Source organism: Amblyraja radiata, chromosome 10 (genome assembly GCF_010909765.2).
Source record: "Amblyraja radiata isolate CabotCenter1 chromosome 10, sAmbRad1.1.pri, whole genome shotgun sequence".
Lineage (NCBI taxonomy): Eukaryota > Metazoa > Chordata > Chondrichthyes > Rajiformes > Rajidae > Amblyraja > Amblyraja radiata.
The window spans coordinates 59,380,494-59,405,362 of record NC_045965.1 but is presented as its reverse complement, the minus strand read 5'-3'; the positions used below and the strand labels follow the sequence as shown (position 1 = coordinate 59,405,362).

At 45.2% G+C, this 24,869-nt stretch overlaps 1 protein-coding gene and 1 long non-coding RNA gene across 2 annotated transcripts in view; one reads left to right on the top strand and one right to left on the bottom strand.

Annotated features, from left to right (window-relative positions):
• lrrc8d (leucine rich repeat containing 8 VRAC subunit D) overlaps positions 1-11,390 on the top strand; it is an 80,643-nt gene extending 69,253 nt beyond the window's left edge. Inside the window, exon 3 of the mRNA XM_033028992.1 lies at positions 8,152-11,390. Coding sequence (XP_032884883.1) covers positions 8,154-10,679 — 2,526 coding nt within the window. The 5' untranslated portion in view covers positions 8,152-8,153 and the 3' untranslated portion in view covers positions 10,680-11,390. The remainder of the gene's footprint in view (positions 1-8,151) is intronic.
• LOC116978013 lies at positions 11,391-24,726 on the bottom strand. Its single transcript, XR_004413353.1, has 3 exons — positions 24,302-24,726; positions 16,206-16,266; positions 11,391-11,455 (listed from the first exon to the last, which is right to left on the bottom strand). It is a non-coding gene; the product is annotated as an uncharacterized LOC116978013 (long non-coding RNA).
• Between the last annotated feature and the right edge of the window lie 143 nt (positions 24,727-24,869).

Genomic DNA, 24,869 nt, shown 5'->3' with positions numbered 1-24,869 from the left:
AGGGCCGATTTTCACACTATCTTTCCATTCAATCAACTAATTCATAGCTGAAGCAGAGCTGGAATTCTGCACTGTACCTTTTAAAAAAATCATTGAATTTGATCTTGATGTATGCAATTAGATGATTTGATGTCTCTGCAATTGAACTGTGACACACTTGGGGAGGAAAGAAGATATTTATCTGAAAATGCTTCACTTCTCCCCAGTCGAATAAAGATGTGTAGGAAGGAACTGCAGATGCTGATTTACACTGAAGATAGACACAAAAAGCTGGAGTAACTCAGCGGGTCAGGCAGCATCTCTGGAGAATACAACCCAGCGGTATGACTATTGATTTCTCTATCTTCAAGTAACCCGTGCATCCCCTCTCTCCGTCCATCCCATAGTCTTACATCGTGGAAACAGGCCCTTCGGCCCAAATTGTCCACACCGGCCTACATTAGTCCAACCTGCCTGTGTTCTGCCAATATCCCTCTAAACCTGTCCTATTCATGTACCTGTCTAAATGTTTCTTTAACATTTCAATAGTACCTGCTTCATACACCTACCACTCTTTGCGTGAAAAATGTTACCCCTCAGGTTCCTATTAAATCTTTCCTTCCTCACCTTAAACCTATGTCCTCTGGTTCTCGATTCTCCTACTCTGGGCAAGAGACTCTGAGCATCTACCCAATCTATTCCTTTCATCATTTTGTGCACCTCTATAAGGTGAATGGATACCTTTCATTCATTTATTCTATGTACCTTTTCATATCTCTCGTTTCCCTCTCCCCTGACTCTCAGTGTGAAGAAGAAACGTCACCCATTCCTCTCTCCAGAGATTCTGCCTGACCCGCTGAGTTTCTCCAGCTTTTTGTGTCGACCTTCTGAATAAAGATGCTCTTCCTTAGAGCTTCTCCACCACAAACGGTCCGTTAGTTAATGCTTTTTAAGGATGGGAATCTTAATACATGAGACCTTTGTAAACACTTGACTTTACTTTTCCTCAGCAGTAACTTTGAAGGTAATATGTCAAAAATAAATGTGTCATAAATTCTTTCAGTATTTACTGCCGTCTATGAATTGGACCTTTGTAGTTCATAAGGCACCAGTATATCGAGGCATAATCAGTAACTCGATCCTATTTAAGTGAATGCCTTTCGGGAAGTGCAGAATACGCTGGAAATATTCCACCAGGTCAGGCAGCATGTGTGGAGAAGAAGCAGTTAATGTTTCTGGTCAATAATTACCAATTAGAACCTGTGGTCTTCCTGTTTTAAATCTGTTTTTTGAATTTGGCGATGATAGACACAAAAAGCTGGAGTAACTCAGTGGGTCAGGCAGGAGACGTTTCAGGTCGAGACACTTCTTCAGACTGAGAGTCAGGGGAAAGGGAAACGAGAGATATAGACGGTGATATAGAGAGATATAGGACACATGAATGAAAGATATGCAAAAAAGTAACGATAATAATGGAAACAGGCTGTGGGCTGGGTGAAAACGAGTTACTGACAATGAGGCTCAACAAGGCGACATTGAAACTAGTACAATGACTTGGGTGGGGAGGGATGGAGAGAAAGGTGATGCAAGAGTTACTTGAAGTTAGAGAAATCAATATTCATACCACTGGGTTGTAAGCTGCCCAAGTGAAATAAGAGGTGCTGTTTCTCCAATTTGCATTTGACCTCACTCTGACAGTGGAGGAGGCCCAGGACAGTAAGGTCAGTGTGGGAAAGGGAAGGGGGGTTAAAGTGCTTAATGGAGCTGGAGATCAGGTAGGCCCAGGCAGACTGAACGAAGGTGTTCAGCGAAACGACCGCCCAGTCTACGTTTGGTCTGGCCAAAGTATAAGAGTCCACAACTTGAACAATGGATACAGTACAGATGCTCCTCGACTTACAATGCTTTGACTTATGATATTTCGACTTTACGATGGTGCAAAAGCGATACATTCAGTAGAAACCGTACTTCGAATTTTGAATTTTTATATTTTCCCGGGCTAGCGATATGCGGTACGATACTCTCTCGCGATGCTGGGTAACGGCAGCGAGCCGCAGTTCCCAGTCAGCCAGGTCAGGGAAATATATAATGAAAAGGAGAAACAAACTGTACAGTTAAAACTTGATATCTTCCTGAAGAACACTATGCCTGCTAAACAATCAACAAGCGTCAATGCCCCAGTGCCTTCTCACACTATTCTCGAGCCTTATCAGAAGAGAGAGAATGTTTGGTAGGTTAGGTGTATTAAATGCATTTTCAACTTACGATATTTTCGATTTACGATGGGTTTATCGGAACATAACCCCGTCGTAAGTTGAGAACCTGATTGTAATGTATGCAAGTGGATGACCTATTTCTTGTACTTGGTATTTAATTTTGTTTTTTGACCGAAGACTATGCCAGTTCTGAATCTGTTATGCCCCTGCAGCACTGAATCCTCCCCCTCGCCAAAACATCGCTCTGAGGTTGTGTTTTACAATGCAGTTCCTGGCCAACATCTTTTGAGTTATTCAGCGGGTCAGACAACATCACTGGAGAAAAATAATAGGTGACGTTTCGGGTCGAGACTCTGTCTGAAGAAGGGTCTCAACCCGAAACACCACCTATTTCTTTTCTCCAGAGATACTGTCTGACCCGCCGAGTTACTCCAGCTTTTTGTGTCTATCTTCGGTTTAAACCAGCATCTGGTGGCGCAGCGGTTGAGTTGTTGCCTTACAGCGCTTGCAGCACCGGAGGAGCGGGTTCGATCCCGACTACTCAGCTGGTCGGCACCTACTCGGTGGGCCAAACGGCCTGTTTCCGTGCTGTATCTCTAAACTAAACTAAAAAATCTGCAGTTCCTTCCTACACATTTTTTGAGTTATTGTTGGCTTTCATCAAAGTGAATTGAGGGTTTCAGGAATGCCTGCGTAATGTCGAAATGCCAAGCCAGCAGATAGATTCAATAGCAGGCAGATTAGAACATTTATTTTGGAGCTCACAGGAAATATGCCGTTGATTGGTTAGTAATGGATATCATATCCTAGCGGTGATGAAAAGGGCTGATTAATGACTGAAAATAAACAAGGGCGATACAAAATTGGGGAAGCATGCTTGGATCAGTAATTTTACTGTGACACAGGAGCTGTATCAGACTGTCAGCACTGTGGTGGGATGTTTTATTGATTCGCCTCTTAGCCAGTGTTACCCTTCTCTTGATCTCAAATTCACCCATAACTCTGACCTGCCCAACCTTGTGCAAGTTGTGTTTACACATCATGCGGGTGCTTTCAAATCGACTCTAGCTCCCGATTCAACAAAATAATTCTTAAGCCATATGAGCAGAATTAGGCCATTCGTCCCATCAAGTCTACTCTGCCATTCAGTCATGGCTGATCTATCTTTCCCTCTCAACCCCGTTTAGTTTAGTTTAGTTTAGAGATACTGCGGAAACAGGCCCTTCGGCCCACCGGGTCTGCGCCGACCAGTGATCCCCGCACATTTACACTATCCTCCACCCACTAGGGACAAATTTTACATTTACCAAGCCAATTAACCTACAAACCTGTACGTCTTGGGAGTGTGGGAGGAAACCGAAGATCTTGTACATTCTCCCTGTGACCTCCCCGTGACCTCGGGGTGGAGTGGGCGGGCGGGCTTAATCCCGAGTGAGCCAGCGGGCCGTCAGCAAGGACGACGAAAAGCAGCGGGGGGAGCAGCCCATCTGTGCCTTCCGCCAGCGTGTACGGGGAGGGCGGGAGGGTGGAGTGTGCGGAATGCCGAGTGAGCCTGCGGGCCGCCAGCGAGGACGGCGAAAAGCAGCGGGGGGAGCAGCCGATCTTTGGCTTCCGCCAGCGTGATGGAGCCGGGCCGGGGGGGGGTGGGGAGTGGAGGAGTGCCGGGCGGCAGCAGCCGTTATGGTCGCGTGGGGCACGCGATGAGAAGGTGGCCAGCGTGAGGCGAATGTAAAAGTAAAATCGCTAATGAAATTGTAAAAATCTCGGCGTTTTTACGTCTGGTTTTCGCGGAGTAACGAATCAAAGGCAAACATAATGACATACACCCACACACACACACACAGTTTTAAAAGTATACTAGACCAAGTGCAGACCCGTTGGGTCTGTTCTCCGAACGTGCTTCAGATCCCGAGTACGGGGAGAGGGGGGGGGGGGGGAGGGTGGAGTGGGCGGGCGGGCGTGATGCCGAGTGAGCCTGCGGGTCAGGCATACGCCGTCATGACACTGCGTATGCCGTCGAGACGCTGCGTACAACGTCGAGACGCTGCGTACGCCCGTCAAGACGCTGCGTTCGCCCTCAATCGCAGCGGGGGAACAGCCGATCTTTGGCTTGAGCCAGCGTGACAGAGCGGGGCCAGTGGTGGGGGAGGGGGAGTGGAGGAGAGCCGGGCGGCAGCAGCCGTTATGGTCGTGCGGGAGACGGGATGAGAAGGTGGCCAGCAGGAGGTGACAAAATGAGTGAGGGGGGGGGGGAGGATTTTATTAAAAATGTGTACATAAAAACGACGAAATTTAATGAGTGGATTTGCGAATGTAAAAGTGAAATGGCTAGCGAAATGGAAAAAAACTCGGAGTTTTTGCGTGTGGTTTTGGCGGACCAACGAATCAAAGGCCAAAAATCTAATCTGAAAATCTAATCTGACATACACCCACAAACAAACACACACACACACACACAGAGTTTTTAAAGTATATAGATAGATTCTTATAAAAGGCCTGTATTTTTCTCCAATTTTAAATAACTGGAACATGCCATTCACAGTTAAGCAATGTTTCTTCACCAAAGACTAACTGAAGAATTGCAGTTCTTGGTTCTGATAGGTTTGGAAGTCCTAGAAATATCTAACATACGAAGGAGGCCACTGGCCATACAAATATCTTGGCTGCAAAAGACAAGAGTGCCGGAGTAGCTCAGTGGCTCAGGCAGCATTTGAAAAGAATATGAATAGAGGACGTTTTGTGTCGCGACCCTTCTTCAGACTGATTGTTGGGGGGGGGGGGGGGGGGGGGGGAATCTGGAGAAGATGAGGGGCAAGACATACCATTGCAGGTAATGGCTCTTAAAATGATATCCAGCTTCAGGCAGCAAATTTAATTATCCTCACTGCTACTTTCCCTTCCATCATGATTAACTTAAATCTATTCTTACGTCCTGCATGTTTGCTGATACTGAAATTGTTTTACACGCAATGTTTACCTCATCCACTGTACATGTCAACAATATATCAAAGAAGCAGAGGCAGCAACCTGTGGGCACTATAAGTTCTTAAGTGATAGGCGCAGAATTCGGCCATTCAGCCCATCAAGTCTACTCTGCCATTGATAGGCAGTAACAAATAATGCTTAGATTTAAGCAATTAGTTTTAATGCTTCGTTGAGCAATAATTGCTCCACACTTTAACTCGCCCTCCCATTCCCACACTAACCTTTCTGTCCTGGGCCTCCTCCGTTGTCAGAGTGAGGCCCAGTGCAAATTGGAGGAACAGCACCTTATAATTCGCTTGGGTAGCTTGCACCCCAGCGGTATGAACATTGACTTCTCTAACTTCAAGTAGCCCTTGCTTTCCCTCTCCATCCCCTCCCCCTTCCCAATTCTCCGACCAGTCTTGCTTTCTCCGACTACATTTTATCTCTGTTCCGCCTACTCCCCTGACATCAGTCTGAAGAAGACTCTCGACCCGAAACGTCACCCATTCCTTCTCTCCAGAGATATTGCCTGACCCGCTGAATTACTCAGCGGTAGACAGAAATGCTGGAGAAACTCAGAGGGTGAGGCAGCATCTATGGAGCGAAGGAAATAGGCAACATTTCAGGCCGAAATCCTTCTTCAGACCCTGAGTCTGAAGAAGGGTTTTGGTTTGAAACGTTGCCTATTTCCTTCGCTCCATAGATGCTGCCTCACCCGCTGAGTTTCTCCAGCATTTTTGTCTACCTTCGATTTTCCAGCATCTGCAGTTCCTTCTTAAACAATCGCTGAATTACTCCATCATTTTGTGTCTACCTTCGACAAATAATGCTTAATGCAAGATAGATATGGTTACCACAGTGCTTATACTTTTTTTAACAGAGAAATCATCATAAAATCTTGAGGAACAAATCGAGTAGATGCACAGAATCCCTTGTCCAGAGTAGGGGAATCGCGGACCAGAGGACATCGGTTCAAGGCGAAGGGGAAAAGATTTAATAGGAATCTGAGGGGTAACTTTTTCACACAAAAGGTGGTGGATGTATGGAACAAACTGCCAGAGGAGGTAGTTGAGGTTGGAACTGTCCCAACGTTTAAGAAACAGTTAGACGGGTACATGGATAGAACAGGTTTTTAGGGATATGGACCAAATGCAGGCAGGTGGGACTAGTGTAGCTGGGACATGTTGGCCGGTGTGGGCAAATTCTGAGGCTATGACCTCTAGTCCTAGACTCTACCACAAGTGGAAACATTCTCTCAACATCCACTCTATCCAAGCCTTTCACTATTCTGTAAGTTTTAATGAGGTCCCCCCTCATTATTTTATACTCCAGCGAATATAGGCCCAGTGCCTTCAAACGCTCATCATATGTCAACCTACTCATTCCTGGGATCATTCTTGTAGAGTGTCATAAGAGGGGCAAGATTTAATAGGAATCTTGCAACTTTTCCATTCGGAGGGTGATGGGTGTATGGAATGAGCTGCAAGAGAAGGTAGTTGAGTCAGGTACAAAACGGGGACATTGGATAGGAAAGGTGTAGAGAGATATGGGCCAAATGCAGCAAAATTGGACTAGCTTAGAGGGACTAGCTTAATTAGACTGGTTTGGTTGGCGTGGTTGAGTTGGGCGAAAGGGCCTGTTTCCATGCTGCACGATTCTATGACTCTACAAATCTAAATTGTTGTGGCTGAATTAATTCATAATTTTTTCCATGTGGGGGTTGAACTCTAATCCAACCTGACATTCTGCTCCTGTCAATTGCTCACTCATTTACACATGGAGTTCAGTAACTGCCAATATGTGACTTGCACCACCCTTATCCGGCCACCATCACCATCCTTTCTCCCTTTGATGCAGCCCCCTGCTGACCAATTGTTGCAATTCCACCCACTTGTGACATGTAGGTGCCTCCTGCTTTGCCCCCCCCCCCCCCCCCTCCCCATCTGCCTGCATTGAACTCTGAACCTTGCCCCAATTTGGTCAAGGCACCAACAATGTTGATATAAGGAATTGCAGATGCTGGCTTACAAAAAACAAAAAAGACACAACTTGCTGGAGTAACACAGGAGGTCAGGCAGCAACTGAACATGCATTGGTGAAGTTTCGGGTTTGGGAAGCTTCTTCAAGCAGACTCCTTTTGGAAGCTCAAATAGAGTCGAACCGCACAGAAACAGGCCCTTCAGCCCATCACATCTATACTGGACTTTTACTGCCCATCTACAAAACCCCCATTTTGCCCACATTATGACCTGCCTTATCAGTGCCAGAGACCCGGGTTCGATCCCGGCTACGGGTGCTGTCTGTACTGAGTTTGTACGTTCTCCCCGTGACCGTGTGGATTTTTGCTGAGGTGAGGCCTGTTATATGATTTCACCGGGTTGTATACAAAACAAAGCATTTGATTGTACTTAGGTATTAGTGATAATAAAGTATAATTGAATTGATTTGTGGGCCTGTGCCTTTGCTGTGCTTCCAAATGTCTTTATAACCTGCTCCGATAATAATACAAATTGGATATCTCTATGTCTCCCTCTCCTCTGATTCTCAGTCTGAAGAAGAGTCTTGACTCGAAACGTCATCCGTTCCTTCTCTCGAGATGCTGCCTGCCCCATTGAGTTACTCCAGCATTTTGTGTCTATCTTTGGTGTAAATCAGCATCTGCAGTTACTTCCTGCACCTCTAACAGTCATAGAGTGATACAGCATGGAAACAGGCCCTTCTGCCCAACTTGCCCACACTGACCAATATGCCAGCTACACTAGTTCCATCTGGCTGCATTTGTTCCATATCTCTCCAAACCTGTCCCATACATGTACCTGCCTAACTGTTTCAAAAGTTGAGATAGCCCCTGCCTCAACTAGGTCCTCTGGCAACTTGTTCCATACACCCACCACCCTTTGTGTGAAAACATTACCCCTCAGATTCCTATTAAATCTTTTCCCCTCTCACCTTAAACCTAAAATAATAACTTGTTTAATCTATTTTACAGGAATGTTTACCCTCACAGAAGTTGCATCCCTCAACGATATCCAGGCAACCTATCGGATTCTGAAGCCATGGTGGGATGTTTTCATGGACTACTTAGCCATCGTAATGCTGATGGTCGCTATCTTTGCAGGCACCATGCAGCTAACCAAAGATCAAGTTGTATGTCTTCCTAGGATGTCAGAAATACAGAAATGTAACTCCAAAGCTACTATGACATCTTCTCAAACACCTACAGTATCACAACTGGAGAGCAGATCACCACATGACTCATTTACTCCTGGAAGCATGCCGCAGGCACCAGGACAACAGGCAACAGGACAACACTCGGGTTCCAGTAAAAACGGCCCTTTTAACTTTGGCCGCCCAACGAACCTGGAGTACCAGCAATATATTTTCATCAATCAGATGTGCTACCATGAGGCCTTGCCCTGGTATTCCAAGTATTTCCCCTACCTTGCCCTGATCCACACACTCATCCTCATGGTCAGCAGCAACTTCTGGTTCAAGTACCCCAAGACCAGCTCCAAGATCGAACATTTTGTCTCCATCTTGGGAAAGTGCTTTGAGTCTCCGTGGACGACAAAAGCGCTCTCCGAGACGGCGTGCGAGGACTCTGAGGAGAACAAGCAGCGCTTCAAGACCTCGGTCGCAAAGCACCTGTCGACGGGCAGTGAAGAGGAGAGTCCCAGCTCCAGCACGCCCATGATAACGAGGATCGGGCCCAAGTTTTCGACAGACAAGCCCGTGATTGAGGTTCCCAGCATGACGATATTAGACAAGAAAGACGGGGAGCAAGCCAAAGCCCTCTTCGAAAAGGTCCGTAAGTTCCGAGCCCACGTGGAAGACAGCGATTTGATTTACAAACTCTACGTTGTACAGACGGTCATAAAAACATTGAAATTAACGTTTATTTTATGCTATACACTTACGTTTATGACTTCTATAAAGTTTGAACATAGCTGTGAACCAGGCATAGAGCATTTGACTGGATATACTGAATTTTGCTGTACTCACAACATGGCTTTTATGCTGCGTAAATTACTAATTAGTTACGTTGCACTTATATGTGTTTATGGACTAGTTTGCCTTTACACTTTGTTTTGGCTGTTCAGGCGGCCTCTAAAGGAATACTCGTTTGAAAAGGTGCGGGAGGAGAGTAGCTTTAGTGATATCCCGGATGTGAAAAATGACTTTGCCTTTCTCCTGCACATGGTCGACCAGTACGACCAGCTCTACTCCAAGCGCTTTGGTGTCTTCCTGTCAGAGGTGAGCGAGAACAAGCTGAGGGAGCTCAGCCTGAACCACGAGTGGACCTACGAGAAGCTCAAACAGCACGTCTCGCGCAACCCCCAGGACAAGCAGGAGCTCCACCTCTTCATGCTGTCCGGCGTGCCCGACGCCGTCTTCGACGTGACCGAGCTGGAGGTGCTGAAGCTGGAGCTGATACCCGAGGCCAAGATCCCTGCCAAGATCTCCCAGATGATCAATCTTCAGGAGCTGCACCTCAACCATTGCCCCGCCAAAGTGGAGCAAACTGCCTTCAGCTTCCTCCGCGACCACCTGAGGTATCTGCACATTAAGTTCACCGACGTGGCGGAGATTCCCACCTGGGTTTACCTGCTCAGAAACCTGCGTGAACTCCATCTGGTCGGCAACTTGAACTCTGAAAACAATAAGATGATCGCGCTGGAGTCCCTGAGGGAGCTGAAGCACCTGAAGATCTTGCACTTGAAGAGTAACCTGACCAAAATCCCCTCCAATGTTACTGACGTTGCACCCCACCTCACTGCACTGCTGGTTCACAATGACGGGACCAAACTCTTAGTACTGAACAGCTTGAAGAAGATGATCAACCTCACCGAGCTGGAGCTGCACAATAGTGAGCTGGAGCGCATTCCCCACGCCATTTTCAGCTTATCCAACCTGCAGGAGCTCGACCTGAAATCCAACAACATTCGCACCATCGAGGAGGTGATTAGCTTCCAGCACCTGAAGCGTCTGACCTGCCTGAAGCTGTGGCACAACAAGATCATCACCATCCCTTCCTCCATCAGCCTGGTGAAGAACCTGGAGATGCTGTACCTTTCCCACAACAAACTGGAGTCGCTGCCAACGGCTCTCTTCACGTTGCAAAAGCTCCGGATCCTGGACATTGGCCACAATTCCATCAACATCATTCCCGCCGAGATCGCCTCCCTCCAGAACTTGCAGCACTTTGCCATGACGGGGAACCGTGTGGAAATGTTGCCAAAGCAGCTTTACAAGTGCACAAAGTTGAAGGTTTTGAACCTGGGGCAAAACGGCATCACTTCCATTTCGGACAAGATTAGCCAGCTGGTGCAGTTGACTCAGCTGGAAGTGAAAGGAAACTGCTTTGACAGACTTCCAGCCGACCTGGTCCACTGTCGCCTTCTGAAGAAAAGTGGGCTGGTGGTCGAAGATCACCTCTTTGATACACTGCCACCCGAGGTAAAAGACCTCATGAACCAGGACTTTAATACAAACACAACATTTGGCGCAGGAATCTAAAAGTATTGGGCAAAGCATATATAAGCAGCTTTGGAACTGAATGTTTGCTTGCTTGTTAAACTTGAAAATGAAAATGTATTAAATAGATCAAGGTACTTAAAAAAACAAGGCAACAATTTAAAACAAAATAGATAACAATGATAGTTTATTCCCTGAAAAAAAAAGCTCTAAAATCATTGTAATAAATTGTAACCAATTAACTAACTGTTGGTCGCTGGTTGTCTTATGCAAGTCTGTCGACGACTGAATATTTGTTCATGTAATTTTGTTTGTTAAATCGATTTAATTTTAATTTATTTTCAGCATTTGGAGGGAAAATTTCTGTTGATGAGTAGATGGATTATTTGCTCTATTGTTTTTTTTTCTCCCAATTGGTGGACCTCTGGTATACAGCCAGTTAATGCAGGATTTGCAAGTATGGCACCCGTGTGTTTCAGATTCTTAACCTTAACCTCCCTTCTGGCACCTTGGATGCTCTTTTAAAAGCACAGTTTTGATCAGAAGGTTGCCGTTGGGCATTAACCCACAATTGTATGTCTGTGCCACCACAATATATGTCTCTTTTTAATTTGTAGGATGTGAGGGAGGGAGGGAGGGGGGTGGGAGGTGGGGAGAGAAGCCCTGGACTCTTGAGCTGTGTGGATAGACTGTACAGACTCTTAACGCCTAGCACCAATTTCAACTATTTCTAAATAAAAGAATACAATCTTACCTCGAAGTAGTTGGTTTCTTGAACTTGTTGGGCCTTTCTTTAAAGAAGGGAGTGGGAGTGGAGGCTAAATTGGGATATAAATGACACACAATTTAGGTCACAAGATATGTGAAAAGAAAGAGATTAGTTAAAACAAATGTAGGTCCCTTGCAGTAAGAAATAGGTGAGTTGATCATGGGGAACAAGGATATGGCGGACCAATTGAATAACTACTTTGGTTCCGTCTTCACTAAGGAAGACATAAATAATCTGCCGGAAATAGCAGGGGACCGCGGGTCAAAGGAGTTGGAGGAATTGAGTGAAATCCAGGTTAGCCGGGAAGTGGTGTTGGGTAAATTAAATGGATTAAAGGCCGATAAATCCCCAGGGCCAGATAGGCTGCATCCCAGAGTACTTAAGGAAGTAGCTCCAGAAATAGTGGATGCATTAGTAATAATCTTTCAAAACTCTTTAGATTCTGGAGTAGTTCCTGAGGATTGGCGGGTAGCAAACGTAACCCCACTTTTTAAGAAGGGAGGGAGAGAGAAAACGGGAATTACAGACCAGTTAGTCTAACATCGGTAGTGGGGAAACTGCTAGAGTCAGTTATTAAAGATGGGATAGCAGCACATTTGGAAAGTGGTGAAATCATTGGACAAAGTCAGCATGGATTTACAAAAGGTAAATCATGTCTGACGAATCTTATAGAATTTTTCGAGGATGTAACTAGTAGCGTGGATAGGGGAGAACCAGTGGATGTGGTGTATCTGGACTTCCAGAAGGCTTTCGACAAGGTCCCACATAAGAGATTAGTTTACAAACTTAAAGCACATGGCATTGGGGGTTCAGTATTGATGTGGATAGAGAACTGGCTGGCAAACAGGAAGCAAAGAGTAGGAGTAAACGGGTCCTTTTCACAATGGCAGGCAGTGACTAGTGGGGTACCGCAAGGCTCAGTGCTGGGACCCCAGCTATTTACAATATATATTAATGATCTGGATGAGGGAATTGAAGGCAATATCTCCAAGTTTGCGGATGACACTAAGCTGGGGGGCAGTCTTAGCTGTGAGGATGATGCTAGGAGACTGCAAGGTGACTTGGATAGGCTGGGTGAGTGGGCAAATGTTTGGCAGATGCAGTATAATGTGGATAAATGTGAGGTTATCCATTTTGGTGGCAAAAACAGGAAAGCAGACTATTATCTAAATGGTGGCCGACTAGGAAAAGGGGAGATGCAGCGAGACCTGGGTGTCATGGTACACCAGTCATTGAAAGTGGGCATGCAGGTACAGCAGGCAGTGAAGAAAGCGAATGGTATGTTAGCTTTCATAGCAAAAGGATTTGAGTATAGGAGCAGGGAGGTTCTACTGCAGTTGTACAGGGTCTTGGTGAGACCACACCTGGAGTATTGCGTACAGTTTTGGTCTCCAAATCTGAGGAAGGACATTATTGCCATAGAGGGAGTGCAGAGAAGGTTCACCAGACTGATTCCTGGGATGTCAGGACTGTCTTATGAAGAAAGACTGGATAGACTTGGTTTATACTCTCTAGAATTTAGGAGATTGAGAGGGGATCTTATAGAAACTTACAAAATTCTTAAGGGGTTGGACAGGCTAGATGCAGGAAGATTGCTCCCGATGTTGGGGAAGTCCAGGACAAGGGGTCACAGATAAGGGGGAAATCCTTTAAAACCGAGATGAGAAGAACTTTTTTCACACAGAGAGTGGTGAATCTCTGGAACTCCCTGCCACAGAGGGTAGTCGAGGCCAGTTCATTGGCTATATTTAAGTTCAAGTTCAAGTTCAAGTGAGTTTATTGTCATGTGTCCCTGTATAGGACAATGAAATTCTTGCTTTGCTTAAGCACACAGAAAATAGTAGGCATTTACTACAAAACAGATAAATGTGTCCATATACCATGATATAAATATATACACACATGAATAAATAAACTGATAGTGCAAATAACAGAAAGTGGTTGCTAATAATCAGAGTTTTGTCCGAGCCAGGTTTAATAGCCTGATGGCTGAGGGGAAGTAGCTATTCCTGAACCTGGTTGTTGCAGTCTTCAGGCTCCTGTACCTTCTACCTGAAGGTAGTAGGGAGATGAGTGTGTGGCCAGGATGGTGTGGGTCTTTGATGATACTGCCAGCCTTTTTGAGGCAGCGACTGCGATAAATCCCCTCGATGGAAGGAAGGTCAGAGCCGATGATGGACTGGGCAGTGTTTACTACATTTTGTAGTCTTTTCCTCTCCAGGGCGCTCAAATTGCCGAACCAAGCCACGATGCAACCGGTCAGCATGCTCTCGACTGTGCACCTGTAGAAGTTAGAGAGAGTCTTCCTTGACAATCCGACTCTCCGTAATCTTCTCAGGAAGTAGAGGCGCTGATGTGCTTGGGAGTTAGATGTGGCCCTTGTGGCTAAGGGGATCAGAGGGTATGGAGAGAAGGCAGGTACGGGATACTGAGTTGGATGATCAGCCATGATCATATTGAATGGCGGTGCAGGCTCGAAGGGCCGAATGGCCTACTCCTGCACCTAATTTCTATGTTTCTATGACCCAAAATGTTGCCTGACCTGCTGAATAGAAACTTACAAAAATTTTAAGGGGTTGGACAGGCTAGATGCAGGAAGATTATTCCCGATGTTGGGGAAGTCCAGAACTAGGGGTCACAGTTTAAGGATAAGAGGGAAGTCTTTTAGGACCGAGATGAAAAAATCATGTTTTACACAGAGAGTGGTGAATCTGTGGAATTCTCTGCCACAGAAGGTAGTTGAGGCCAGTTCATTGGCTATATTTAAGAGGGAGTTAGATGTGGCCCTTGTGGCTAAAGGGATCAGGGGGTATGGAGAGAAGGCAGGGATGGGATACTGAGTTGGATGATCAGCCATGATCATATCGAATGGCGGTGCAGGCTCGAAGGACCGAATGGCCTACTCCTGCACCTATTTTCTATGTTTCTATGAATTACTCCATCCCTCTGTGTTTCACTCAGGATTCCAGCATCTGCAGTTCCTTGTGTCTACACCTCTAGGTATGTTTGCTGGAGTGTACTCTTCTTTCAGCCTGTACTCCTGTCATATCTGGCCTTCCACACAAGAAATCCCTGGATGCTGTCTTTCATAGAAACATAGAAATTAGGTGCAGGAGTAGGCCATTCGGCCCTTCGAGCCTGCACCGCCATTCAATATGATCATGGCTGATCATCCAACTCAGTATCCCGTACCTGCCTTCTCTCCATACCCTCTGATCCCCTTAACCACAGGTCCTGTCCTTTCCATTCACTGTAAGGAAGGTACGGATCACGCTGATGCTAATCACAGGCGGTGGGCAGCTCAGCGGGACAGGCAGCATCTCTGGGTAGAAGGAATGGGTGACGTTTCGGGTCGAGACCCTTCTTCGACCTTGACCTTTGGCCCTGAAACATCACCCATTCCTTCTCTCCAGAGATGCTGCCTGTCCCACTGAGTTACTCCAGCGTTTTTGTGTCTACGGTGTAAACCAGCATCTGCAGCTCTTTCCTACACAGGTGGTGGGTGATGTAGGGAAGGGGTTGAGGTGAAACCATGAATACTAACTGCTGTCCGCTTACATGATCAGGTTCTGATTAGAGTTTTTTATGTTCGTGAACGTGAGCGATACTGGAAAAGCTTATTCTGGAAAAGCCCTTGGAAAAAGCGGCAGGGAGCTGCCATCTTTAACAGATGCAGTCCTTTTGGTGTTGAAGAGAGGGTCTCGGGATAATGCTACCTGGATTTGGGGGTATTGGCTGCAAGGAGAGGTTGGTCGGACGTGGACTGTTTTCTCTGAAGTGCCGGAGGTTGAGGGGAGACTTGATTCAAGCGTATAAAATGATGAGAGGCATTGGTAAGGTTGACATTCAGAACCTCTTTTTTACGCCGGGTGGAAAACAAAGATTAGCTTTAAGTCGAGAGAGGCAAAGTTTAAAGGAGATGTGCAAGGTAAGGTTTTTACACAGAGGGTGGTGGGTGTCTGGAACATGCTGCCAGAGGTGGTGGTGGAGGCAGATACGATGTGGCATTTAAGAGGCTTTTAGGCAGGAATATGGATATACAGAGAATTGAGGGATATGGATAATATGCAGGCAGAGGAGATTAGTTTATCTTGGCTTCATGTTAGTCACAGACATTGTGGGCTGAAGAGCCTGTCCCTGTGCTGTACGGTTCTATGTTCTATGGTTCAGACCCAGCTTCAATTGAGAAACAGTGGCATGTTTCCAGGGCTGGACTGAGTGGGGACCTCTGGATGTGGCATTGCCACGTATCTGTTGCCCTCTTCCTAGATGGTGGATACCATAGATTTAGGAGGTGCTCTCTAAATGGATGTGTTGTTCTGGGATGAGCCTTGGCTGTCCTCCAATACCTGTCGTGATCGGATCTGGGTTATAACCAAGACTTGAGACTATACCACGAAATAAAGATCCCCCCTAGCAAGAACAAGATGTTTTCAGTTGGCGTCCAAATCATATAATCCGTGACCCTGTTCCGCATTTATCACCAGATGGAACATAGAACGTAGAACAGCACAGCACAAAAACAAGCCCTTCGGCCCACAGTGTCTTTGCCGAACATGATGCCAGGACCATCTCTTATCTGCCTGCAAATAATCCACATCCCTCCATTCCCTGCATATCCATGCCAATCCAAAAGTCTCTTAAATGCCACTGTCATATCTGCCTTAACCACCACCCCTGCCAGCGCGTCCCAGACAATAACAAAAAAAATGTCGCCTGTATATCTCCTTTAAGTAAGTAAGATGATAGCTTTAGCAGCTCAAAATGCATTGGAATCCAGATATACTATAGTTTTTTACCTGAGTTTCTGTTTCTTCAATGAAAAATGCAATCGCTACGTTCCCTGATCCATTAGATTTCCTGCAGAGGAAGAATTCAAATGACAATAAAACTGTTACAAGTTGATTATTTTCACACTTCCTCGAGAGCAAGTATGGATTATGACCATGCCACCACATCCCAAGTGGAGAGGTGGGTGTATATAAAAGAGATTGACCTCACCATGGCTCCATTTTCTTGCGCTTGACTGGTCAGCCAGCTTTCAAAACTTGGGGAAGCAAACCATGGGTGAGTCTATGGGGAAAAGGTCTGCAGCAATGAGTTGATGGTGTCAGGAAGAGGATGTAGAGACGGGAGAGGCGGCTTGAAAGGGAAAGATGTGCATCTTCCCCCAAACCTGCTGATTCTTCACCGGCAGTGCACAAAGAGACTGAATTTATGCAGCGGTAGAGACCCGGGTTCGATCCAGACTATGGATACTGTCTGTGCCGAGTTTGTACTTTCTCCCTGTGACCACGTGGATTTTCTCTGGCTGCTCCGATTTCCCCCCTCCCCCCCTGTATAAAGACGTGCGGGGTCGTATGTTAATTGGCTTCTGTAGATTGCCCCGAGTGTGTACGATGATAAATCGGAATAAAATAGAACTAGAGTACAGGCGATCGATGGTCGGCACGATCTCAGTGGACTCAAGGGCCTGTTTCCACTCTGTACCTCTAAACTAAACTAATATTGCCTTCTCCATGCTTTTGGGGTGTTCCAACGTGTTTCACAGCCAGTGAGTACGCTTTAAGCACGGTCAGGCAAACATAGCAGTCTAATGATGCACTGCAAGGAGTTCTAACCATTCATTTGAAGCAACAGGAATGATCCAACTTTGAAACCAATTACGTCCATGCTCTTGGATGAGGGATAAAATCTGCTGGTGTAACAACAATAGAGACTGTGGCCAGTCCACGAGCTTCTGCAAAAATAAATCATCATATTTCAAATGTACCCCCTTGGATAGAACTGGATATTCCTGATAACGTTAATCCATCCACCATACCTTTCCCTCTTCAAGCACCCACAGTTGTTATGTGGCTTTTATGGATAAACCATGAACTTTTCCCTAGATAATTGCCTGAACATTGCTGCAGCCTTCATCACCTATTGCCTGAATTTAACCAGCACAGTGGCATGGTCAGTTGTTGCCTCACAGCACCGGCAACCAAATGTTCGATCCTGACCACGGGTGTTGTCTGTGCGGAGTTTTTTTTACGTTGTCCATATGACCACCTGAATTTTCTCCGGGTGCTCCGATTTCCTTCCACATCCTGAAAATGCACAGGTTCATAGGTAAATAGCCCCTAGTGTGTGGGGAGAAACGAGAAAGTGGGATAACATGGAACTAGTGTGAATGGGCGATTAATGGTCACATGGACTCTTTGGGTCGAAGGGCCAGTTTCACTGCTGTATTTTTCAATAAAAATGGTAAAATGTTACTTAAACCATCTCCTCCCCCCACCCCACAGTCCATCATCTTCGCAAATAGCTCTAGGTACAAGTCCTTAAAACTTCAAAAGGCTAGAAGGAATAATACTGCAAGTGAGCAGCAATTAAGAAAACCTGCATTTTTAAAGTGATGAGATTGGGCCACAAACTCATGCTAGGGAATATATCTTGGCGAGAGATCCAACTTGGCTGTGTTAATTGAATCCACTCTAGTTGTCGAAATCTGCCTTCAGGGTTAAAAGCAAACCTGCTCAATCAAAATTATTTCTCATAGGTCAGTAGGTGAAAACTGTGGGCATATGATGATGCCTCTAGTGAACATATATTCCTCTGCTTGAGTGATCAGGATTAAACTTTATCAGGGTTTGATTTTCCCAGTTCTGTTTTGAGATGAGTACAAAATTAGGTCTTCAACCACACTGAAAGCTCCCTCTCCCTCTCCCCCCTGCCCCCCCCCCCCCCCCCCCCCCCCCCACCAGAATTAAGGTGAGGAACTTTGGTTCTTGAATTGGAAGAGGAGAAATGACTACTAGGAATAATGCTACTGACATTGCAATACACTCTTAATGAATATGTGTGTTCAATTTAATATACAATGTAAAGCCAAGACACCATTAGTGCACACCATTTTAAGCTACACTGAAATATGTGCTATTTAGCAAACAATTGTGGTTTGAGGATAGGACTTTTAAACAAAAGTCTAAGTTTAGCTCCATATTTATAATCATAATCGTAATTTATTAGTCATGTATGTTTTGCAACATACGAGGAATTTGACATACAGCCATACCAAAAAAGCAACAAGACACACAACTACATAGAAAATTGACATAAGCATCCACCGCAGCAGCTCCCCCCCATTCCCCACTGTGATAGAAGGCAATAAAGTCTTATCTTCTTTCCTCCTTTTCTCCCGCGGTCGGGGGAGTTGAACCATTCGCAGTTCGGGTGATTGAAGCTTCCGCAGCCGGCGATCGAAGTTCCCGCGCCGGGGCGATCAAAGCTAAAATATATTTTCCAGTTTATATTGAATATGGATATTGGATGGTAGAACCTTTTTATAGACAATAGATGCAGTAGGCCATTCATCCTTTCGAGCCAGCACCACCATTCAATGTGATCATGGCTGATCATCCCCAGTTTATAAACATTTTAGTTTAATTTTAGAAATACTGCGTGGAAACCGGCCCTTCGGCCCATTTTGTCTGCGCCGACCGGCGATCCCCTTACATTAACAATATCCGACACACACTAGAGATTTATACCAAGCCAATTAACCAACAAACCCGTACGACTTTCGAATGTGCCACGCGGTCATGGGGAGGACGTACAAACTCCTTCTCTGGCGCAGTCAGGCTGCAACTCTACCGCTACGCCACTGTGCCGCCAACTTTAAAATTGGCTTAAATTGCCATTAAGGTCAAAATACATTTTATATATCAAAATTTGCAACTTTAGTTTCCACTTTAATTGAGCAAATGTAAAGCATTGTATTTGTCCGAAGCTTTTAAAATAATCTAAATCTGAATGTAACTCTCAGGTCATGACCTGTTGAATCAAACTCTTCCATATTGTAAAATGTCTTGTTAATTTTGCCATTACAGGGGTTTTTTCAAGGTTGCTTAAAACATTTAGTTTATATCACGGTGGGTGGTTAATTGGCTTGTGTAGGTGTAAATTGTGTGTAGGATAGTGTTAATGTGTAGGGATCGCTGGTCGGCGCGGACACGGTGGGCCAAAGGGGCTGTTTCCACGCTGTATCTCGAAAAACTAAACCAATCTAAACTAAACACCACCACGATGACATAAGTGACTTGAAAAAATATTGATCTCCATCTCGCATGCCTATTTCAGGAGGTACGGGAAACTGCGGCTACTGGAATCTGAAGCAAGAAAAGGAGAGTAGTTAGAGGAACTCAGCTGGCCAGGCAGTATTTGTGAAGGGAAATGGGCAGTTGATGTTTTGGATCATCTCGACAAAAATAACATGAAGGGTCTCAACCTGAACCATTGACTGCCCATTTCCCTCCACAGATGCTGCTTGATCAGTTTCAGTTTAGTTTATTGTCACGTGTACGGTGAAAAACTTTTGTCGCGTGATATCCAGTCAGTAGGTATGTTACAATACTTACCTTCAGCGGCGCTGCAATCCTGCCACTGGCCGTGTGCGCGATTTTGGCGCGTTTGAGGGGGGAGGGCGGGGTTAAAACGCGTTTTTTTTCCGACCTGGTCCTGGATTATATTTGCCCTATGAAGAAGGGTTTCGGCCCGAAACGTCGCCTATTTCCTTCGCTCCATAGATGCTGCTTCACCCGCTGAGTTTCCCCAGCAATTTTGTGTACCTGGATTATATTTGTTGGAGTGAACGTTTTTGCTAAAGAATCGTTCCGACGGCCGTTCTGTGTGTTTTAAAAAAAAATTCGCCCGACAAGTTAATCGCTGGAATGATTTTAAAATCAGCTTCTGAAGCCACCAATGCCGACAACGGGGCCGGATTTTATGTAGGGGACAGGTAAAAGAAAGTAGTTTATTTTTATGTATAAAAGTGTTTCTTAAGATGCATTTAATTCACATTTTAAGTTGCGAAACGGTGATTTTTTTCCACGAAGAACCGGCAGTGTATTTGCTGCCGATATGTGGGACTAAAATCACCGCAACCTCAATGTTCCAAATGGTCGCGTTCCAGAAAATCCCACAGGCAAGTTGATTTAAATGGCCATTAATTTACAGGTATTAAACATTAAATTCCTTCCATTTGGCCTATAAACCCATGACAATGAGATTTAAAAATTATGTTATATTCTGAATTCTTGTGTGAATGTTATTTGGACACTTAGGCTATTTAAAAATGTTAATCTATTCTTAAAAAATGGATAGATGTTTAGATCTAGTAATTTAATTTTGTAATTAGCTACAATTAGGAAACTAACTAATTATATGCTCTAATTTCAAGTAATCTAAGTAAGATTGTTTCATATTTGTTTCAGAATGCAATAGGGAACAAGATGACAATTTCCGAGTATGAAAATGGCCATAACTTTTTTAATACTGAAGATATGAAAGTGAATTAGGTGTCAAATTAAACTTATTTTTATGCTTTATCTGATGGGATAAATTAAAGAATTGAATTTTAAAATCTCAAAATTTTGTGACATTGCTACAGTCAGCAGAAAGACAATACATGATTACTACATTTTGTGCTGAGTTCCTCCAGCTGCTGTCTTTTCTTTTAGTTATAATATTTCACATTTGGTTTTTGAAAGCCAATATTGCCTTAATTTGAAAAGCCACCTACTACTGGAGTAAGACAGACACAAAATGATAGAGTATCTCAGCGGAACAGGCAGCATCTCTGGATAGAAAGAATGGGTGACGTTTCTGGTCGAGACCCTTCTTGTGGGTCAGGCACATCTTAGTTTATTTTTAGAGATACAGTGTGGAAACAGGCCCTTCGGCCCACCGAGTCCACACCGACCAACAATCACCCATACATTAGTTCTATCCTACACACTAGGGAAAGTCCACGTGGTCACAGCGAGAACGTGCAAACTCCATACAGAGAGCACCCATAGTCAGGATCAAACTCAGGTCTCTGACACGATAAGGCAGCAACTCTACCGCTACGCCACCATGCCGCCCTTTTCTGGGGACACTTTTGTGTCTTTTTATAAACCGACATCTGCAGTTCCTTGTGTCTCCAGTCTTTTAATTTAATGTGTTATTTGGAATGAACAATTTGTTGGCTTTCAGGCAAATCTTTGCAGTCAAAATGACAATGTCCTGCTGATTGTTAACAGAGCCAGGCATTGTGGTTTCAGAAAATGATAAAAAGGTGCTTCATGTTCACTTGTGGAGTAATACAGGCAAGCTATATTATTGTATGGGATATGACTGCCCTCTGGTGTAAACATGTGGTATGATTTAATGAATTGTATCTTGAGGTTTTGAATCCACATACTTGACAATGTCTATATCTGAGTTACTGTCCAGTATTATGTATTGAAAATATTTGAAATTACATATTTTTGTGCAAAGATCTTGATGCATACTAAAATTCCAACATTTGGATAAAGTATTAAAATTCAGCTTTCAATTTTCACCTTCAGTCTTCGAGAATTCAGGTTTGTGTCAGTTTTGCATTATCCTTCAATCAACAAATAATAATAATAATAATGGATGGGATTTATATAGCGCCTTTCTAATACTCAAGGCGCTTTAATACCCAAGGCGCTTTAACAAAGTGGTGAATCTCTGAAATTCTCTGCCACAGAATGTAGTTGAGGCCAGTTCATTGGCTATATTTAAGAGGGAGTTAGATGTGGCCCTTGTGGCTAAAGGGATCAGGGGGTATGGAGAGAAGGCAGGTACAGGATACTGAGTTGGATGATCAGCCATGTTCATATTGAATGGCGGTGCAGGCTCGAAGGGCCGAATGGCCTACTCCAGCACCTAATTTCTATGTTTCTAACTCTAATCCCCAAAATTCTCACTGATGGTACACTGCTTCTGATGTGGATGAGTTGCTGGGAGTAATTATTTAACTGGTTAAATTGTGCCCTGGATCTGTTCCAGGGCACAATTGAGTAAAAGTAGGCCATTTGCCCTTTGAGCTTGTTCTGCCCTTCATAAAAATAATTGGTGATCATCAACCTTAACACCATTTTCTGCAGATTCATGTGCGGTCCAGATATATATCGATGTCTGCTTTGGGTGAATTCAATGAATGAACCTCTATAGCTCAGTGAGAGAATTCCAAAGATTCACCATCCTCTGTATGAAAAAAATGACTCCTTTTCACAGAAAACATCAAATACTAGCTTTAAGGTGAGAGGAGCAAAGATTAAGGTGTGCAGGACAAATTATTTTACACAGAGAATGGTGGATGGCTGGAACGCAGTGTCAGGGGTAGTGATGGAGATAGATATGGTAGAGGCTTTTGGATAGCCACATGGAAGTGCAGGGAATAGAGGGATATGGATCATGTACAGGCACGTGAGATCAGTTTAACTTGGCACCATGTACGCCACAAGCATTGAGGGCTGAAGGGCCCGTTCCTGTGCTGTACTGTTCTATGAACAGCTTCTAAAACTCCAACCCGCAGAGCATGTTCCGGTCCGTTCCGACGTCGGAGTTTCGATCATCCCGGCGAGACGGCCTGTACATCGAGCCGTCCGTAGCGGCGACTGCGGAGGGTTCTGGCCCCGACTACGGGTGAACAAAGAGGAAGAGTGACTGAACTTTATTGCCTTCCATCACAGTGAGAAACGTTGATTCCGCTGTGGTGGATGATTATGTTAAACTCTATTACACAATAGACAATAGGTGCAGGTTAGGCCATTCGGCCCTTCGAGCCAGCACCGCCATTCAATGTGATCATGGCTGATCATCCCAAATCAGTACCCCGTTCCTGCCTTCTCCCCATATCCCCTGACTTTGGTATCTTGAAAGTATCCAGAGAACTGGCCTCCACTGCCCTCTGAGGCATAGAATTCCACAGACTCTCAACTCTCTGTGAGAAGAAGTGTTTTCTCGTCTCTGTTGATGGCTTAACCCTTATTCTTAGACTGTGGCCCCTGGTTCTGGACTCGCCCAACATCGGGAACATGTTTCCTGCCTCTAGCGGTTCAAACCCTTAATAATCTTATATGTTTCAATAAGATCCTCTCTCATCCTTCTAAACTCCAGAGTATACAAGCTCAGCCGCTCCATTCTCTCAGCATATGACAGTCCCGCCATCCCTGGAATTAACCTTGAAAACCTATGCTGCACTCCCTCAATGGTAAGAATGTCCTTCTTCAAATTAGGGGACCAAAACTGGACACAATACTCCAGGTGTGGTCTCACTAGGGCCCTGTACAACTGCAGAAGGACCTCTTTGCTCCTATACTCAACTCCTCTTGTTATGTGTATTCAATTGTGCTCTTTTTATTCATATGGGTGTATGGTAACTCACATTTCACTGTACCAATTGGTGCATGTGACAATAAATGTGAATTGAACTTGAACTATGATCAGCATCAGACTATTGAACACTACAACTAAACTACAAACTATATTGGAATATGTGACGTTTCGGATTGAGATCCTTCTTCAGACTGAGTCAGGTTGCCGCTGACTCTCAATCTGAAGAAGGGTTCGACCTGAAATTTCACCTGTTCCTTTTTTTCCAGAGATGCTGCCTGATCTGCTGAGTTTCTTCAGCTCTTAGTATTTATCTTCGTTTGAATCCAGCATCTGCAGTTCCTTCCTATACAAACTATATTGGTTGCACCAGGGACCTCAGGCTTCTGTTCAAAAGGGGACTGCAGATGCTGGAATATCGAAGGTACACACAATTGCTGGGGAAACTCAGCGGGTGCAGCAGCATCTATGGAGCGAAGGAAATAGGCGACGTTTCGGGCCGAAACCCTTCTTCAGACCTGAGTGAGTCTGAAGAAGGGTTTCGGCCCGAAACGTCGCCTATTTCCTTCGCTCCATAGATGCTGCTGCACCCGCTGAGTTTCCCCAGCAATTGTGTGTACCTCAGGCTTCTGTCTTGTTTGGCAATAATATTAGATTTTCATTGAACTTCTTGTGTTTTAGTTTATTTTTATGATGTTATCTCTTGAGTACTGTGTTTACAGACCTGTTAAGCTGCTGCAAGGAAGAGTTTCATTGTTCTGCTTTGGTACATAAGACAGACCCTCTTCCATTCCTTCTATCCAGAGATGCTGCCTGTCCGGCTGAGAAACTCCAGCATTTTGTGTCTGTCTTCTTCGGTGTAAACCAGCATCTGTTTGTCCCTTCTTTCACAATCTTGACTCTATGATCCTTCGCTCCATAGATGCTGCTGCACCCGCTGGTTTCTCCAGCATTTATGTGTACCTTCTATGATCTTGACTGATGAATCTCCCCTGTGACTGCATCAAAGATGGCGCCGACTTCGCACTCAACTGGATTCATCACAGATCCCCGGTGCCAGGCACGCTTCTGCGCCGACTCAGTACACTCCTTGCCCGCTCAGCCCTCCCCCACCCCCGGGCGCGGGCCCAACTCGGGCGCAGTTTTTGATCTGCGGGAGCGCGCGTCAACGGCCGCGGGGGGCGGTCCCCGCACTGGGGCGGGAGCGCGCGTCAACGGCCGCGGGGGGGGCGGTCCCCGCACTGGGGCGGGAGCGCGCGTCAACGGCCGCGGGGGGGGCGGTCCCCGCACTG